The sequence below is a fragment of the Pithys albifrons genome, chromosome 2 (assembly GCF_047495875.1).
Source record: "Pithys albifrons albifrons isolate INPA30051 chromosome 2, PitAlb_v1, whole genome shotgun sequence".
Taxonomy (NCBI): domain Eukaryota; kingdom Metazoa; phylum Chordata; class Aves; order Passeriformes; family Thamnophilidae; genus Pithys; species Pithys albifrons.
In genome coordinates this window covers 120612405-120631892 of record NC_092459.1, presented here as the reverse complement: position 1 = coordinate 120631892, position 19488 = coordinate 120612405, and the positions used below count along the sequence as shown (strand labels likewise).

The following is a 19488-nucleotide window of genomic DNA, read 5'->3' as shown; positions in this document are numbered from 1 at the left end:
CCCCAGCAGCAGGTGCCATGGTACCTGCACCAGCCAGGAGAGGAGGAGCCTCCAACCACTTCAGGAGGTGACTGTGAGGGAGGGGAGGGGGGGATACATAATTATCTGGGAGGATTTACTCAGTGGCACTTAGGAAATAGTTACTCCAGTAGTAACAGGTTGGGTAGCTCCTCTGCAGCTCAAGGGTTGGTGCTGCCCCTCTGCACACCCCCTGAGGTGGCAGCTGCCCCAGACCTGCTCCTCCCAGTTCCAGCTCTGTTCCTCTCCTCCCACCTCTCTCCAGCACAGACACAAGGTTTGCTCAGGTACAAACTGGGTATTTTGGGACACCAGTGGCTCCTGTGCAGAGTCCCAGCCCTCCATGGCAGTGCTGAGGGGAGAGTGGAGGGGACCCAGGGCACCCAAAGCCCCGTGTGTGCCACCTCCTGCCAGGGCTGGAGCAGACACTGAGCTCCGGGGGCTCCTCCCGTGCTCAGCGGCCACACAGACAGCTCAGCCCGGGGGTCTCATGGACTTCACCCACCTCATCTATGTTTCTGAGCCACTTGCTGATGTTCTCAAAGCTCTTGGCGTTGGTGATGTCGTACACCAGCATGATGCCCATGGCTCCTCTGTAGTAGGAGGTGGTGATGGTGTGGAACCGCTCCTGCCCCGCCGTGTCCCTGCACAAAACACACACAGGCCACGTCAGGGCCGCTCCAGGGCCACCAGCACGGGCCACCAGCAGGGCAGGGGCTCTGCTGCACCACTCCCCAGGGCTCCCCAGGAGCCTGGGACTGCAGCCCACAGTGACCCGACCCAGCTGCCCCATCCCCAGAGGGTCCCTCTCCACTCCAGCCACTGCTGAGCAGCCACAGAGACAATCACTCCAACACCTTCTGGCTCTCAGACTTCACACTGAGAGGAATTTGGTTTTCACACGAGATTTATAAAGCTTTAACTTGATCTTACAACTGCATATTCTGAAATTTTCAGTCCAAGTGTATGAAACAGAGCTCAGGAAGTGCTGTGATGTTAAATGCTGATGTCTGTGAGCTGAAAAGTGATCATGCAACATTAATGACAGTCTGGATTTTCCCACCTCACTCTGGGACCTTTGATGGGATGGATGAGATTGGTTAAACAAACCTGCATGTCAATACATTGAGAATGAGGAGTTAAATTCAAGTTCTACAGTCTTTCAAGGGACATGAACCCAACAGATCACAGGTTTAGAGACAGTTCTCAGTGACACTGCTCAGATGTGGAGCTGTTGGAGAGTTCAGAGGAGGCCCCGGAGATGCTGCAGGGCTGGAGCCCCTTTGGAGCCAGGCTGGGAGAGCTGGGGGGGTCACCTGGAGAAGAGGAGGCTCCAGGGACACCTGAGAGCCCCTGGCAGGGCCTGAAGGGGCTCCAGGAGAGCTGGAGAGGGACTGGGGACAAGGGATGGAGGGACAGGACACAGGGAATGGCTTCCCACTGCCAGAGGGCAGGGATAGATGGGATATTGGGAAGGAATTCCTGGCTGTGAGGGTGGGCAGGCCCTGGCACAGGTTGGGCAGAGCAGCTGTGGCTGCCCCATCCCTGGGAGTGTCCAAGGCCAGGCTGGACAGGGCTTGGAGCAACCTGGGACAGTGGAAGATGTCCCTGCCATGGCACGGGGAGGGACTGGATGATCTTCCATGTCCCTTCCAATCTAAACCATTCTCATTCCATGATTCCAGGAAACACTGCCTGTCACCACACCCAGGACAAACTCCTGCAAATCATCTCCACAGACCTCCCCTCACACCCCGTTTATTCTCTCTCTCCATGAGTTCTGTTCCCCCTTGCCAGCACCTTCCCCAGGTCATTCCCTCTCACTCACTCCTATCACACAGGACAGTGCTGGAAAAGCCTTACCAAACCCACCAAAGCATTTGGGATCTGTGATTCCTCCCTCCTGGAGGATCCAGCAGCTGCACAGGAACAATTCTCAGTGGTTTGACACAACCTGCTCCTCACTGCTTGTCACACCCCACACCCACCTCACCTGGTTAACTCCTCCAGTGCTGCTTCTGGCACCTGGAGCTCAGCTCATGGGAGAGGGGAAAGCTGGGGAGGGAAAAAGCAAAGGACACAGAGTGCCTCCCTTTTGGTTTTTTTGTTGTTTTTTTTTTTAATAAATCCTACAGCTGCCCTTTCCCCTTGCTAATGGATTCCCCATTCATTATTCAGAGATAACTCCTAATGGATGGGAGATTAGAGCCGGACAGAGGCAAACACAGGAAGTGAGTTACGGTTCTCCAAGTGCCCACAGGGCTGGACCCGCCCTGAGCAAACTGCAGAGACACAGCCCGAGCCACAGCCCTGTTTGCTGCCCTGGGCCCATCCCTTTGCTCAAACCTCTGGGATATTGTGGGAACGGGCTCTGGGGGTGCAGGGAATGCTGCGGGAGGCACAGACAGGTGGAAGCTGGAGAGCTCTCCGGGCTCACATAAAGGTGGGCAGGGATTATGGAGCCAGCCAAGGAAAAGGAAGCACAGGAGCAAACAGAGAGAGCTCAGATGGTTCAGCTGCAAAGTGAAGACAAAGGTCATCCTGTGGGACTGGGAAAAGGAGGAGCACAAGCAAAGTGAAAAATCTATTTGAATTATTCTCATGCCAACATTAAAATATGCATTAGCTGTATCATATTAGAGGGTTCACCCACAGAGAAAGGAGTTTCTGGGACAGCTTTCCGGCTGACCTGGCAGAGACTGAAGAAACCTGAAAGTGTATTATGATTTATTGATGAAGGACTCACACAGCTGCAACAAGAAGAGATTAGATCTGATGATCTGTGAACATCCTTCCAGTCCACAGTGCCCGAAATGAAGGTTTGGACACATTAAACCAAGTCATTCCCAGCAAAATGATCCCAAGAATTTTACTCCTGTACCACTATTTTTCCTTACAGTAAGTGCCACACTGTGCAGCAGGACACTGCAATGGAGACACGGTGCTGCTGGCACAGGATGTGCCTTCATGGGAAGGGTGGGCAGGCCTGGCAGGGGCTGCCCAGGGAGGGTTGGAGTGCCCAGCCCTGGAGGTGCCCAAGGCAGGACTGGCCGTGGCACTGAGTGCTCTGGGCTGGGGGACAAGGTGGGCATCGGGCACAAGGTGGGCTCCATGGGCTGGGAGGGCTTTGCCAAGGTGGGCATTGGGCACAGGGTGGGCTCCAGGGGCTGGGAGGGCTTTGCCAAGGTGGGCATTGGGCACAGGGTGGGCTCCATGGGCTGGGAGGGCTTTGCCAAGGTGGGCATCGGGCACAGGGTGGGCTCCATGGGCTGGGAGGGCTTTGCCAAGGTGGGCATCGGGCACAGGGTGGGCTCCATGGGCTGGGAGGGCTTTGCCAAGGTGGGCACCAGGCACAGGGTGGGCTCCATGGGCTGGGAGGGCTTTGCCAAGGTGGGCACCAGGCACAGGGTGGGCTCCATGGGCTGGGAGGGCTTTGCCAAGGTGGGCATTGGGCACAGGGTGGGCTCCATGGGCTGGGAGGGCTTTGCCAAGGTGGGCATCGGGCACAGGGTGGGCTCCAGGGGCTGGGAGGGCTTTGCCAACCTGTAACTCTGGGATTCTGTGCTCTGTGAGGTATTTCGTAACTGTCAAATTTCAGCTTTTCTGAGAAATATTCAGACAGGAAAAAACCCAAAAAAATCTCTAACAAGAGAAGTACCTGACTTGCCAAAAGAATATGTTCCCCCTGAGCTCTGCAGGTGCTGAACAGCCTGCAAAGCCCTCACTCAGCACAAGGCACTACCTTAAGATGTTCTGGGTAAGTGCAGAATTAACGAGGCTGATGGCACCCGGGCAGGGGAGCTGAGGGCAGCTCTGGCTGTCCAGCACCACCTGCACACCCCAGGGAATTCCCACTCCTGGAATTATCTGGGATTGCTACTCCACAGTGCTGCTCCAGGGCTGAGGATTATTCCTGCAAGGAGCTCCTTGCTGAATAGGACAAGGTTGTGAGGACACTTTTCTGGCCCCGTGAATGTGCTGCCAGCACAGACACACCGAGGCAGAAATGCCACTTTGTGCCTTCCACACAGGTAAGGGCTGCACTCTGCAAACGTGGAGCTGTTCCTGAGGTTTGGGATCAGCCAGCAAGGCTGCAGGAAACAGCCTGACACACAGATGTTATTGAAGGCAGGAGAGTCAGAGGAGCAGCTAAGCAGGAAAAAAGGAAAGCTTTACATCTTTAGGTGACAGGGATGTTCCCTTGAGCCTGGGCTTCACCAGGATGGCAATGCCAGCTCTGCCCTTTGTGCCTCCCCACAGGCACCCCCAGCTGTACCTGGACAGGCCAGAGGTTTTCCAGCTTCCACTTCCCTGTGGTTCGAGGACTTGTGGAGCCAAAGATCCCCTCTGTGGATTCCACTGTCCCTTTGAGAAATCCCCTGGCCACACCTGCAGCTCCCACAACATCCTGTGAGGACCTTCCCAGCCTCACATCAATTCCTGGTGTTTCCCACGTGCCACCTCACTCCAGAATGGATGTTCTGGTGCTGGGAAAGGCACTGAGTGCTGCCAGCCCCTCCCTCCCTGCCCAGTGTGGTGCTGCAGATGTGCCCTGAGATGCTGAGGAGCTCCCACCCTCCCAGCCGTTCCCTCAACAGCCCCTTCCCTGCAGGCAGTGCTGACAGACCCGTGTGTGCCCCTGCACTGACACACCCCCTTCCTGCCCTCTGGAAACCACCGGGAAAACCACAGTTCATTTCTCCACGGCTCCATTATGCTGATGAGTTCAGGGAATTGCATTGTGCCCAAGACTTTTGCTTTCCATTTCAAAGCAGCTCTGCTGGAGCTCCTCAAGTGTGTGATATCACACTCAGTTCTCAGCTCTATTACCCTGTTCCTCTGAAGTCCTTCAGTGCTTTCCCAAAGCCAACACCACCTTTTCCTGCAGCACTGATCTCTCATTCTGCTCCTTTCTTCTCCCTCCCCTCTCTGCACCATGAGCTTTACTGTATTAATATTTTTCAAGACATTCATCTGTGTCAACCCCTCCAGGTCCCACCCTTTGTAAGTATTTCTACTCCCAAATCTGCATTAATTCCTTCTCCCAAATCCTGGACTGAGCCCATCCTTAGTGACTGTCACACCAACAATTCTCCTCAACACAGGAGTGGTACAATAAACTAACCAAGAAGATCCTCATGTGCTTCCACACAGGATTTGACACACAGAGGTCCTGCTGATGGATCTGCCCCAGACAAGGCTCCTCCAGAAAGCCAATTCCAAGAGCTGTGTCCCATCCTGCTCCTCCCCCACTGGGATTGCCCAGCCTTGCTGGGGCTCCCACAGCTCCCTGGACAGGCACAGCCCCACTGGCACCCAGGTCTCCTCTTATCCCAGTCTCCCCATCCCAAAATGGCTTTACCACAGGCACATTTCCATTTGGAGCACTAGGAAAACACTTTAATCCCAGCTTGATCCTTACCAAGCAACAACCTGGATTTTAATAGCTGGGGAGTATCAAGTTGCTTCCCATCCCTGGCAGGGTTTGACTGAGCCTGACCTTTGTGTTCCTGCTTTACTGCTAAATATACATTTTAGAGGTCAAGGCATGGCTGAGATAGTGCCACGAGTGCTCATTTTCCACAGGCAGGAAGAGAGGGAAGGAGGGTTCCCCTGGGCAGGGAAGGAAACTGTGGGGCAGTGACACAGCTGAAGGATGGACCATCCACAGGGACATGGACAGGCTCGAGGGGTGGCCCAAGGGAATCTCATCAGGTTTAACAAGACCAAGTGCAGGTGCTGCACCTGGGTAGGAACAATCCCTGGGACAACCCAGGCTGGAGATGAACAGATGGAGCCATGGGGAGAATCACTTGGGGGGCTGGTGGGGGAGAGGCTGGACATGGCCCAGCCCAGAATCCCCCCATGCCCTGGGCTGGTCCCACAGCAGGACAGGGGGATTGTGCCCCTCTGCCCCCTCAGGGCAGACCCCAAACCCTGCAGAGCTGCCCCAGCCCGGGGCAACAACAGCACAAGGACGTGGAGCTGCTGCAGCCAGGCCAGAGGAGGCCCCGGAGATGCTGCAGGGCTGGAGCCCCTTTGGAGCCAGGCTGGGAGAGCTGGGGGGTCACCTGGAGAAGAGAAGGCTCCAGGGACACCTGAGAGCCCCTGGCAGGGCCTGAAGGGGCTCCAGGAGAGCTGGAGAGGGACTGGGGACAAGGCATGGAGGGACAGGACACAGGGAATGGCTTCCCAGTGCCAGAGGGCAGGGAGATGGGATAATGGGAAGGAATTGCTGGCTGGGAGGGTGGGCAGGCCCTGGCACAGGTTGGGCAGAGCAGCTGTGGCTGCCCAATCCCTGGGAGTGTCCCAGGCCTGGCTGGACAGGGCTTGGAGCAACCTGGGCTGGTGGGAGGTGTCCCAGCCCATGGCAGGGGGTGGAACAAGGTGAGATTTGATGTCCCTTCCAATCCAAACCATTCTGGGATTCTCTGACTGTCTGATTTTACTTTAAGGTACAAAATCCCATCCCCATCATTCCCAGGCTGTGTCTCAGGAAGTGCTGCCCAGGCCACAATTCTGTTAATCCACCTGCAGTAACTCCTGTGTTGCCTCCAGTTACAACAGCACAATCCATACCCTGGAGCAAGAAGAGCTCCCAGAAGAGCCTCAGGTTTGCACAGGGAATGTTTCCCTAAACCCATCCCATGCTCATTCAGCTGCTGCCTCGAGTGAAGGGTCTTACACAGCTCCTGCAAGTGTGGGGTGAGTTCAAGCCCAGGCAGCAGTGGGGAAATGCAGCTGCACAAACCCCTCCACAGGACACTGCAGCTCCAGGCACTGAGCCACTGCTGGGCACAACTGGTGCAGGGAAAGTGGAAACTGCAGTGCTGAGATTTTATTTCTTTTTTTTTTCATTTTCTGCTTTCCAAGTTCCATTTTGAAAGTGCAATTTGAAACTGGCAGGAACAAGCAGCAGAATCAGCCACAACTTCCCAGTTCTGTGGCATTTCAAAGTTGCCATTGTATAAACCTCAGCTCACCCAGCCCCTCTTCTCCTCTCCAAGGCACCAAACCCCTCAGTGTGCACAGCTCCATTACAGCTTTTTGTCTACATGTGCATTAAACAGCCTCATTTTTCATATTTTCAGTTTTCACATTTCATGGTGGCTTTTCTTGAGTTTAATTATCAATTCCCAGAATGGGTTGGGTGGGAAGGGACCTCAAAGCTCATCCTGCCATGAGCAGGGACACCTCCCACTATCCCAGGTTGCTCCAAGCCCTGTCCAGCCTGGCCTTGGACACTCCCAGGGCTGGGGAAGCCACAGCTGCTCTGCCCAACCTGTGCCAGGGCCTGCCCACCCTCCCAGGGAAGGATTTTTCCCCAATATCCCAGTATCTCTGGATGCCTTGGCCAGGAAGGACAATCCCCCAGCAGGGCCTGCAGCCCTGGAACAGCTCCCAGACTGGCAGCCCAGTGCCTGCTCCTAACTGGGACCCACCTGCACCCACAGACACCAACACTGCAAAGCCACAGAGACTGTTACTAGAGGGGGACAAAAAGGACAAACTCAAGTTCTAAACCAATTCAGGCTCTGAGCAATCAGTAAATGCACAAGGTGAGGAAGGAGCCCACCCAAAGCCACGAGCCAGGAAAAGCCTGACCAGTGTCAGGGTGAAGGATCTCCAGTTCAATGCAGAGCTCCAGGGAAGGAGCTCAGGCTGTCCCACAGAGCAGCACTGGGGTTTGCAGCCACTGAGGAGCTGCCCAGCTGAGCATGGAAAGCCACAGGCCAAGCACAGCTGTGGGTTGCACTTTCTTGCTGACACAAAGAAGGGCTACAAGTCAATTTATAGTCCCAGACTGGAGGCAAGCCTCAGTTTAAAACTTCCTGTTTCAAACCACCTCCCAGTAAATCACAGCCTGTGAGGATCCCCTCCTGCCAAACCCCAGGCAGGGGGTGCCAGCAGCATGTCCAGGGCAGCAGCAGAACCAGTGGCTGCAGCTGCTCCACCTCTCACACACACACAGGGAGGTACCACCACCAAAAATACAGGGCACAGCTGCCAACCTGGATCCCTGGTGGGCTCCCAGGAAGAGCAAACTCCCCTCAGGAGAACCTGCTGGGCAGGAGGCCCTCCCTGCAGGTGCTGGGCTGAGTTACTCACCAGATCTGTAGCTTGATCTTCTTTCCTTGTAATTCAACAGTTTTAATCTTGAAGTCTATCCCTAAAATAAACAAACATATAAATAAGTAATTAGTGTTTATCTACCAAAAAAAAAAGGCAATTCCACATCAGCTCAGAATGGCTGAGACAGAACAGCAGCTTTTTATTTCCTCCACAGGAACATCAGGTAAACCAGGGATGTCCAGGTCCTCTGGAGTGGGAGAGGAGCTCAGAGACCAACAGAGCTCAGACACCAACAGAACCAGGACCTCAGGGGGCTGCACTCAGGCATTGGGCACCTCCAGGGATTGCAGGAAAGATCATGGAATATCCTGAGCTGGAAGGGACCCATAAGGGCCACCCAGACGAGCCCCTGGCCCTGCCCAGGCCACCCCAACGATGCCACCCTGTCCCTGAGAGTGCTGCCCCAGTGCTCCTGGAGCTCTGGCTGTGCCCAATCCCTGGGGAGCCTCACCCAGCAGGGCCATGGCCCCCCTGCCCTCCCTGCAGCACAGACAGGGGGACAGACACTCAGCCCTGAGATCCCTGCAGTGGCAGAGGGGTCAAGCCACACACAGGTTTAACCAGCAATAAAAGGTGAGTTAACAGAGTTAAGCCTCCTGGCTGGGTCCATCCCTGCTCCAGCCTTGGATGGGGAAGAGCCAAAGTCAGGACTTGGCCCAAGAGTGTAGACAGGACTGAGAACTCAGAAGAGCACAGGCCATCCTGACAGAGCAGGTGTTTACTTGTAATACCAACTAATAAAGAATGTCCCCAAGCACCACATCCTCACAGCTTTTAAATCCCTCCAGGGACAGTGACTCCAAACCTCCCTGGGCAGCCCCTGCCAGGGCCTGATCACCCTTTCCAGCAACCAATTCCTCCTCCTGTGCCCCCTGCCCCTGCCCTGGCCCAGCCTGAGGCCGTGCCCTCTCCTCCTGTCCCTGTGCCCTGGGGCACAGCCCGACCCCCTGACCCGGCTCCCCCCTCCTGGCAGGGATTGCAGAGCCAGAAGGTGCCCCCTGAGCCTCCTTTGCTCCAGGCTGAGCCCCCCCAGCTCCCTCAGCCCCTCCTGCTGCTCCAGCCCCTTCCCAGCTCCGCTCCCTGCCCTGCACACGCTGCAGCCCCTCCGGGTGTCTCTTGGCTGAGGGCCCAGAACTGCCCCCAGGATTTGATCTTCTCTTCCCAAAGCTGCCACAAGAATTACCAGCAGAAGCTACACCAGAGGGGCAGGAACACTCCAAATCATCCTCTCAAACTGCTCTGACAGTAATGAGATGCCACAATTCCGACTTTCAATTCCAATCAGAACAACTCCACTGATCATTTCTCATGTTTTCCAAAAACCTGTTTATATTTAGACTTTTAAAAAGGCAGCAGCTGCAACCCCAAACTTCCCTCCTAAATCTACAAGGTCATTTTATACCAAGTAAGAGTAAATAGACTTTATGAAACACACTATTACATAAGAAGTTTGCATGGGAACTGTGCTGTGACTGCCCTCAGCCCAGCACACAGCCCAGCATGGGGGACAGGCTGCAAACAGCCCAGACCCCCCGTGCCCTGGGCTGGCCCCACAGCCTGGGCAGCAGGAAAGGGGGGGACTCTGCCCCTCTGCCCCCTCAGGGGACACCCCACCTGCTCATGGGGCAAGAAGAGCTTTGATCTCAAAGCCAACCCGACCCATTCTTTCATTTCTATGATTTTACCATTGAAATATTAAATCTGAAATCCTTTCACACAGGAGAGCAGAGTCTTTCTGGGACAGGATTCACAATATTTGATGGGGGAGGAGAATCCCCCTCCTCACAGGCCTGTTTGGGACAGGGATGGCTCCTGCTGGAGAACCATGTCCTGCTCAAGCAGCCAAGGAGGAGAATGAACCCCAAGTGCAGCTCCTCACAATGACCTCCTCCTACAGTTACCAAGTATTTCATAATCATCAACTGGGGTGTAATGGGTCAAAATTCCCCATCTCTAAGGATTTCAGGAGGAATTTCTTCACAGAAAGGTCTGTCAGGCCCTGGCAGGGGCTGCCCAGGGAGGGTTTGAGTGCCCAGCCCTGCAGGTGCCCAAGGCAGGACTGGCCATGGCACTGAGTGCTCTGGGCTGGGGGACAAGGTGGGCATCGGGCACAGGGTGGGCTCCATGGGCTGGGAGGGCTTTGCCAAGGTGGGCATCAGGCACAGGGTGGGCTCCATGGGCTGGGAGGGCTTTGCCAAGGTGGGCATCGGGCACAGGGTGGGCTCCGTGGGCTGGGAGGGCTTTGCCAAGGTGGGCATTGGGCACAGGGTGGGCCCCAGGGGCTGGGAGGGCTTTGCCAAGGTGGGCATTGGGCACAGGGTGGGCTCCATGGGCTGGGAGGGCTTTGCCAAGGTGGGCATTGGGCACAGGGTGGGCCCCAGGGGCTGGGAGGGCTTTGCCAAGGTGGGCATTGGGCACAGGGTGGGCTCCGTGGGCTGGGAGGGCTTTGCCAAGGTGGGCATTGGGCACAGGGTGGGCTCAGAGTGATCTTGGAGGGCTTTCCCAGCCTGGCTGAGCCTGTGAGTCCCTCATTTAAAGCAGGGCAGTGACTCAGGGCTGAGGTCTCCCCTAATCCCAGCACCTCCAGCCCTCAGCCCCACTGCTCATTTCCCCAGTCAGCCCCAGCAGTGCCTCACCCTCCCTCTAAGCTGAATCTATGGAACAATACAGGAACCATCACATATGTGTGGTTTGAAACACAAACTGCCCCACATCCCAACCCTGCCTGGCCCACAGTTGTTTGCTGTGCTGTCAGTTCCCCAGCAACACAAACAAACCAACACAGCACTTGCCAGAAGATCATAAATACCATATTTTATATGGTGACAGCTCCTTCCAGGCTCTGCCCAGCTGCAGCAGGAGGTGTGACAGCCACTTCTGGGGTGTTAAGGCAAAGTAAGACATTTAGCCAGGCAAGGAAATGAACTCTCCTCTGCACTGAGGGGGTTTAGCCAACTGTAGTATGTGGGGATAAAATAAATCTCTAATCCCGTGTCATACTCAGCTCCCATTCCAATATAATACTGGTCCAGCCTGCAGAACACAAAGGCTGTTATAAATAGCACTGACTATTTCCCTGGAGACACTTTGAGAGGAGTTTTCACAGCCTGGAGCAGGAGCTCCCGTGCCAGGAGGTGCCGGGCCAGTCTCAGCCTTCCCAAGGAAGTCGCTGGTGACGTTAAACCACCAGAACACAACACAACTTCCCAGGAACAGGGGGCAGGGATGGGAGTTCCCAGGAAAACTGAGCTCAGGAAAGGGTTGAAGAAGTGACTGGAATGCAAATCGGATACATCGCCATCATCATCGCAGGGGGATAATGACAGAGTGATGAATTAAAGATGAGCACGAAATTACTCCCTCATTAAGTGTTGAAAAGACATTTATCAACCTCAGCAATGCAAACTGGAGTTCACTGGAAAGGCTGGAAGAATACAAATAAAAACCTTATAGATTCCACATATCCAAATGAACATCTGGAACTGTTTGTTACCTCCAGTACACCTCACACTGACAACGAAGGCTCCTCACAGGCAGATCCCCCTGATGTCTGGTCACTTCTGGGTTCCATTCCACTTTCAACCTTCTAAATGTTGCTTGGAGCAACATGAGGGTGTTGGGGGGTCAGAGGCTGGAAATGACCCAGCCCAGAAACCCCCCCAGTGCCCTGGGCTGGTCCCACAGCAGGACAGGGGGGATTGTGCCCCTGTGCCCCCTCAGGGCAGACCCCAAACCCTGCAGAGCTGCCCCAGCCCTGGGCAACAACAACACAAGGATGTGGAGCTGCTGCAGCCAGGCCAGAGGAGGCCCCGGAGATGCTGCAGGGCTGGAGCCCCTTTGGAGCCAGGCTGGGAGAGCTGGGGGGGTCACCTGGAGAAGAGAAGGCTCCAGGGACACCTGAGAGCCCCTGGCAGGGCCTGAAGGGGCTCCAGGAGAGCTGGAGAGGGACTGGGGACAAGGCATGGAGGGACAGGACACAGGGAATGGCTTCCCAGTGCCAGAGGGCAGGGAGAGATGGGATATTGGGGAGAAATCCTTCCCTGAGAGGGTGGGCAAGGGCTGGCACAGGTGCCCAGAGCAGCTGTGGCTGCCCCATCCCTGGGAGTGTCCAAGGCCAGGCTGGACAGGGCTTGGAGTGACCTGGGATAGTGGGAGGTGTCTCTGCCATGGCAGGGGGTGGGACTGGATGGGCTTTGAGGTCCTTTCAACCCAAATCATTCCAGGACTTGATGATTCCATGGGCCCAGGTCTGACCAAAGTTGAGCTCATGGCTTCAGAAAAGACAGAGGCCATTTATGGAGTTTTCAAGTTATTTCCCGAGGGTATCAAGGCTTAAGAACCACCAGCAGTTGATCTCATGGTCTGTGCAAACAAACCCTGTCCTTACACAGACACTGGAGTCAATTCTGCCCCTCCATGGCAAACACAGAGCCCAGGAGGAGCTCCAGGGGCTGGCAGGTCTCACTTCACACTGACCTCAGGCTCTTCCACCCTCCATCTGCAGAGGACACTGCCCACAGCTCCCCCTGAGCATCCCAGTGTGACCTGGGCAGGCTCAAACACCTGAGTGCCCTGGTGAACACAGAACTGCTGGCTTGGGTTTGTGTTCCCACTGCTCTGGGATGGAAGACGTTAATGAAGACCCAGCACCTGCTTCAGCAGAACAGTTTTAAATCCATAATCACTTCCAGATCACTTCACACCTTCCCAAGTCCCTGCCAAGGTTCTGCAGAGATCCCTTCTCTGCTGCTGAATCACAAACTGACTGTTCCTGACAAGTGACAGAGCCAAGGCCACTGGTACCAGAGGGAGGGAGAAAACGTTATTTTCCAGTGCATTGCAGAGCTGCAAATGATGAGCTGGGTCTTTTCACACAGCCCAAGTTTGTTTGCATTCCTGGCAGACAAAGACACCATTGAGCGAGGGGAGGACGCTGGGCGGGAGGAAAGGGAATGTAGGGCAGGAGGAGGGAAAGGCTGGAGAGCCCGACAGGAGCCCTCTGCCTGGCACATCCCATCCTGCCTGGCACATCCCACCTGCCTGGCACATCCCATCCTGCCTGGCACATCCCACCTGCCTGCACATCCCATCCTGCCCTGCACATCCCATCCTGCCCTGCACATCCCATCCTGCACTGCACATCCCATTCTCCAAGGTACATCCCACCTGCTTGGCACATCCCATTTGCCTGGCACATCCCATTCTCCAAGGCACATCCCATCCTGCCCTGCACATCCCACCTGCCTGGCACATCCCATCCTGCACTGCACATCCCATCTGCCTGGCACATCCCATCCTGCACTGCACATCCCATGCTCCATGGCACATCCCATTCTCCAAGGTACATCCCATCCTGCCTGGCACATCCCATTCTCCAAGGCACATCCCATCCTGCCTGGCACATCCCATCCTGCCCTGCACATCCCACCTGCCTGGCACATCCCACCTGCCTGGCACATCCCATCCTGCCCTGCACATCCCACCTGCCTGGCACATCCCATCCAATATGGCACATCCCACCTGCCTGCACATCCCACCTGCCTGGCACATCCCTTCCAATATGGCACATCCCATCCTGCCTGGCACATCCCATTCCCCAAGGCACATCCCATCCTGCCTGGCACATCCCACTCTCCAAGGCACATCCCACCTGCCTGGCCCATCCCACCTGCCTGGCACATCCCATCCTGCACTGCACATCCCACCCGCCTGGCACATCCCACCCAACCCAGATGCAGAGCAGTGGAGAAACATCTGCACTTTGTGTGCCATCAGTTAATAACTGCAGAGCAGACACACTGTCCAGCACAGCCTGCCCTCAGCTCAGGAGGGAAAGGCCAAGAGTCTGAGAGTTTGAAGGTGCATCTGAGTATGGAATCATGGAATGGTTTGGGTGAGAAGGGACTTGAAGCTCATCCTGTTCCACCCCCTGCCATGAGCAGGGACACCTTCCATGATCCCAGGTTGCTCCAGCGTGGCCTTGGGACACTCCCAGGGATGGGGCAGCCACAGCTGCTCTGCCCAATCTGTGCCAGGGCCTGCCCACCCTCCCAGGAAGGATTTCCCCCCATTGTCCCATCTAACTCTGCCCAGGCAGTGGGAAGCCATTCCCCCTTGGCCTGGCACTCCAGGTCCCAATAAAAAGTCTGACCCTGCTTCTTCCAGGCCCCTTTTAAGCACAGAAAGGCCACAATGAGGTATTTCCTTTGAGAAACAAGAATGGAGATGAACACTGGATAAAGCAATTTGTAAATCAGTCAGCTATAAATGAAGCCACTGCAGCACCAAAAGCAAGTTCAATTTAAGTTTTACTGAGAAGCAGTCTTGGGGTTTTGGGGTTTGGTTTACTTTTAATAAGATGAGGAGTCAGTGTCCTTCACTCCCAACAGGTGTGAACATGTCTGTGTAACCTGTGGGTACCTGCCCAGGTATCCCCAGAGCTGCAATCACATGGTGCAGTGTCCCAGGAGCAAACAATCCCCTGGCCTGGGGTTTGCTGCTGCCACTCCAAAATAAACTCTCCTGTCTGAGCTTGTGCTTCCAACACCTCCACACCAAGTGCCAGGACAGCTCCCAGCACTGGGTACAACACCTGGAAAACTCAACACTGAGACCTTGTTCTGTGCTGAAGGGAGAAAACAGCTGATAGAAAACCTCTGAGAAGTAATGTTGGCACTGGAAATGCTGAGAGTGGCTGGGGATGTTGTGCATCCACACAGTGCAGGTACAATTCACAGAATCCTAGAATGGATTGGGTTGGAAAAGCCCTCTGAGATCATCAAGTCCAACCCTTGGTCCAACTCCAGTCCCTTTACCAGATCATGACACTCAGTGCCACAGCCAAGCTCAGGTTAAAACCCTCCAGGGATGGGGAATCCACCCCCTCTCTGGGCAGCCCATTCCAACCCCTGAGCACTCTCTCTGCAAAGAATTTCTTCCTGATATCCAACCTAAACCTCCCCTGGCAGAGCTTGAGCCCATCGTGCCCCCTTGTCCTGTTGCTGAGTGCCTGGGAGAAGAGACCAACCCCCACCTGGCCAGAACTTCCCTTCAGGCAGTTCCAGACAGTGCTGAGGTCACCTCTGAGCCTCCTCTTCTCCAGCCTGAACACCCCCAGCTCCCTCAGCCTCTCCCCACAGCACTTGTGCTCCAGTCCCTTCTCCAGCCTCGTTGCTCTTATCACTTGGGTTGGAAGAGACCTCTGAGATCATCAAGTCCAACCCTTGATCCAACCCTTGATCCAACCCCACTGTGATCACCAGCCCAGGGCACAGAGTGCCCTGGGCTGGTGATCACAGTGGGGTTGGATCAAGACAGGGTGGATTCTCTGTCCCTGGAGGTGTTTCAGAGGACACTCAGTGCCACATCCAGTCCCTTCTCCAGCCTCGTTGCTCTTCTCTGGCCCCGCTCCAGCCCCTCAATCTTTTTCCTCAACTGAGGGGCCCAGAACTTCTCCCTCAGAGAAGAAATGTTTTGAAACACTTAAGTAGCAACTGAGATCATTAAGAGCTTAATTAAAACCAGAACTCCCAGCCTGATGTGCTTGTGCTGGGCTTTGCCTGGAAAGAGAAAGTGGATTTACAGCTGAAGCTTTCTGATGAAATAATTAATAATTATCTTAACTACTTCATTGATAATAACAGTTAAGGTCTGCTGAATATTAGGAAATCATACCCTGAAGTGTTAAAGTTTCTTTGTCTGGGAGAGTCTGTAATTCTGCCCCTGATATGTTTGGAAAGTTTGTTACTGGGAGGACTTGGAGGAATCAGCACTAACACACTTTGTAAAGCAGGGTCAGGCTTTGGAGCTGGTTTTCCACGTCACCACCTTGTTCACCTGGAGAAAAGGAGGCTCAGGGGGGACCTTCTTGCTCTCTGGAACTCCCTGCCAGGAAGGGAGAGACAGGGTTGGGGGTCAGGATCTGCTCCAGAGAGTGAGGCAGTAAAGAAGAGGTTTGTACCTTTCTGTGGCTACTAAAGCTCTTGCAAGAGCTCCACCTTCCCTGAGTTGGAGTGGAGAAGTGTCCCAGGCCAGGCTGGACGAGTGTTGGAGCAACCTGGGCTAGTGGGAGGTGTTCCTGCCCATGGCAAGGAGGGAAGTTTTAAGGTCCCTTCCAACCCAGAGCATTCCATGCTCCTTTCTGTGGTTACACTGTTTAAACTCCTGCAGCCTCTGCAGCTCCCTGGGGTGTTTCCTTTCCCTTGCCCACAGAGGATCAGAAAGGACGAGGCCTCCAGCACTGGGAGCCACTTGTAGGACCCACAGGTCTCTGGTAGGAGTGTTCAGGAAAGAGGAACTCAGCCATTCCCAGCCTCATCCTTTGGCACAGCTGTGAGTGAAGCCACAGCTCTCCCACAGCCACATTCAGCTGAGGTGGGAAGCTCTGGGCCAGCTGGGACAAGCCCTGGCACTCCTGGCAATCCCTCCTGGAACCCTGACCTGCCACCTCTGGCAGACAGCGTGGCACCCAGAGCAGAGCAGAGCAGAGGACCCTCTGGCACAGGGGCTGCAAAGGTGTGGAACCCACAAACCCTCCCATGTGCCTGTGGACACACCTCCCATCACCCTCTCCAGCAGATGGATCTCTGTGACTATTAATGCTTTGGGAGTTCTTCTTTCTCAGGAGGACACTGCAATAAAGTAAGAGGAGTGACCAGACACAGTCTCAAACTCTCACTCACTGATAGTATTAGAGAGGCTGCAATGAGGAAACCAAACACTTGGGACTACTTGGCTTTTTGTAAACAGTACCAAGAACTGGTATGTCCAGGTAAGGAGCCAATCCCTCAGCTGCTTTTCCTGACTCCATTCATTCCCCAGGAGTGAGGGATTGCACTGCACTGGAAGTTCTCCTTGTCTTTAGCCTGGATCACGTGGAGCACGGTCAGGTGTGTGGGAGGGACAGAGTGGGAGGAGGGAAAGGCAGTGTGAGTGTGACAGCAACCAGAAATGGGTGATGGAATCCAAACAAGAAGCCTGTGGGTGCTCTGGAGTCTGACAAGATGCAAACACAGGGTGCTCTTGGTCTAAACCCAGCAGGCAACACTGACTCTGCTCCAGCCTTTGCAGAGGATGCACAGGCTCCACACCCCTGGGATTTACAGCCTGAACCAGCCTCCCCTCCAGTGCTCAAACACAGGGAACCTCCTGAGTAAACAAGAGAGTAACTGTGCATACAGCAGCTGGTCCTGCTCCTTCAGGAGACAGCCCAGTCCACATGGAGCTTTCCTGCTGCGTTTGTGTGTACAGACACACAGCACACACATCCCAGCCCTGCCTGGGGAGATCTTTGCTACACTTCCATGTGGCAATGAATTCTCTGAGAAACAGAAAAACCAGGAACCACAGAATGCCATAATGATTTCACAGAATCACAGAATCAGTTGGGTTGGAAGAGACCTCAGAGATCATCAAGTCCAACCCTTGGTCCAACTCCAGTCCCTTTACCAGATCATGGCACTCAGTGCCACGGCCAAGCTCAGCTGAAAAACCTCCAGGGATGGGGAATCCACCCCCTCTCTGGGCAGCCCATTCCAATCCCTGAGCACTCTCTCTGCAAAGAATTTCTTCCTGATATCCAACCTAAACCTCCCCTGGCAGAGCTCGAGCTGTGCCCTCTTGTTCTCTTGCTGGTTGCCTGAGACAAGAGGCCAACCCCCAGCTGGCCAGAACTTCCCTTCAGGCAGTTCCAGACAGTGCTGAGGTCACCTCTGAGCCTCCTCTTCTCCAGGCTGAACACCCCCAGCTCCCTCAGCCTCTCCCCATAGGACTTGTGTTCAAGATTTGTGTGGGAATGGACCTGCAAAGTCACCTCATTCCACCCCCTGCCATGGGCAGGGACACCTCCCACTATCCCAGGTCACTCCAAGTCCTGTCCAACCTGGCCTTGGACACTCCCAGGGATGGGGCAGCCACAGCTTCTCTGCCCAACCTGTGCCAGGGCCTGCCCACCCTCCCATGGAAGGATTCCCTCCCAGTATCACACCTAACCCTGTCCCCTGGCAGTGGGAAGCCATTCCTGTGCCCTGGCACTGTCTGTGTAACCAAAGAACCCACCCAGGCATGGATGGAGAACAGAGGACCACACTCACCACCTGAGCATCTGGAGCCAAACAAGCCAGCTCTGCTGTTGGGCCAACACAACCCCCCCAGTGCTGCACAAGGAGATCTGACCCCGTGGGGCACCCCCTGCACACCCCACAGCTCTGCTGGGCCAACACAACCCCCCCAGTGCTGCACAAGGAGATCTGACCCCGTGGGGCACCCCCTGCACACCCCACAGCTCTGCTGGGCCACCAGCACCCCCCCAGTGCTGCACAAGGAGATCTGACCCCGTGGGGCACCCCCTGCACACCCCACAGCTCTGCTGGGCCACCAGCACCCCCCCAGTGCTGCACAAGGAGATCTGACCCCGTGGGGCACCCCCTGCACACCCCACAGCTCTGCTGGGCCACCAGCACCCCCCCAGTGCTGCACAAGGAGATCTGACCCCGTGGGGCACCCCCTGCACACCCCACAGCTCTGCTGGGCCACCAGCACCCCCACCCTTTGTAACCACAGGCTACTCCCACACTGCCCAGACCCCAAATAAAAGCTCACAAAAGGCCTCCAGTCCTTCATGGTCCAGCCTGACCTGGGAGTTCCTCACAGCCCCCCAGTTCCAGTGACTCAGGACTCCCCCCAGGACAGGACAGCATGACCTGTTGAGCCACAGCAGCCCCAGTGCCTGGGGCAGGAGCTGAGCTGGGCAGTGGGAGCAGAAGGGCCCAGAACATGAACTGAGGCAGCCCAGGAGGCCCAGAGCCCCACGTGGAGCTCCCCAGCTAAGGGAGAACCAGGAGCAGCCCCCCAGGAACCACAGGGAGAGTACCAGGTACCACAGTGACACTGAAATGGCCTCTTGGCTGCCTTGGCTCTCCCCTTCTACACCTTGAATCCCATCATTTTTTGACAGGCAGTGACCAGGAGTGTCCCAAATTCCTCAAGGTATGAGCAAACCGAGGATTGATGTGTTAGCAAAGCAGAAATTCAGTGAATTCCCATGTTCCACCTTCTGTGAGGCAGTTCCAGTGCAGCCTCTGCACACCAGAGCAGCAGGAACTCACCTTTCCTGCTCTGCAGGGTTTCAAGTCCTGACAATTCAGCACTGACAGAGCACCTGAAGTTGCATCTAAATAAAGTTAACACATACCCTACATGAACCAAAGTAACACACCCCTTACCTGAAACATTTATAGAACAGAATCATGGAATCATTCCAGTTGGAAAAGACCTCCAAGACCATCACATCCAACCACTCCAGTAGTCTAAGAAAGTTCCAGAACTGAGCAAGAGAAA

General features: G+C 55.2%; 1 protein-coding gene across 1 annotated transcript in view; it reads right to left on the bottom strand.

Annotated features, from left to right (window-relative positions):
• RAB10 (RAB10, member RAS oncogene family) overlaps positions 1 to 19488 on the bottom strand; it is a 50924-nt gene that overhangs the window by 8968 nt on the left and 22468 nt on the right. Inside the window, exons 2-3 of the mRNA XM_071547662.1 lie at positions 8128 to 8188; positions 524 to 662 (exon numbers count right to left, since the gene is read on the bottom strand). Coding sequence (XP_071403763.1) covers positions 524 to 662; positions 8128 to 8188 — 200 coding nt within the window. The remainder of the gene's footprint in view (positions 1 to 523; positions 663 to 8127; positions 8189 to 19488) is intronic.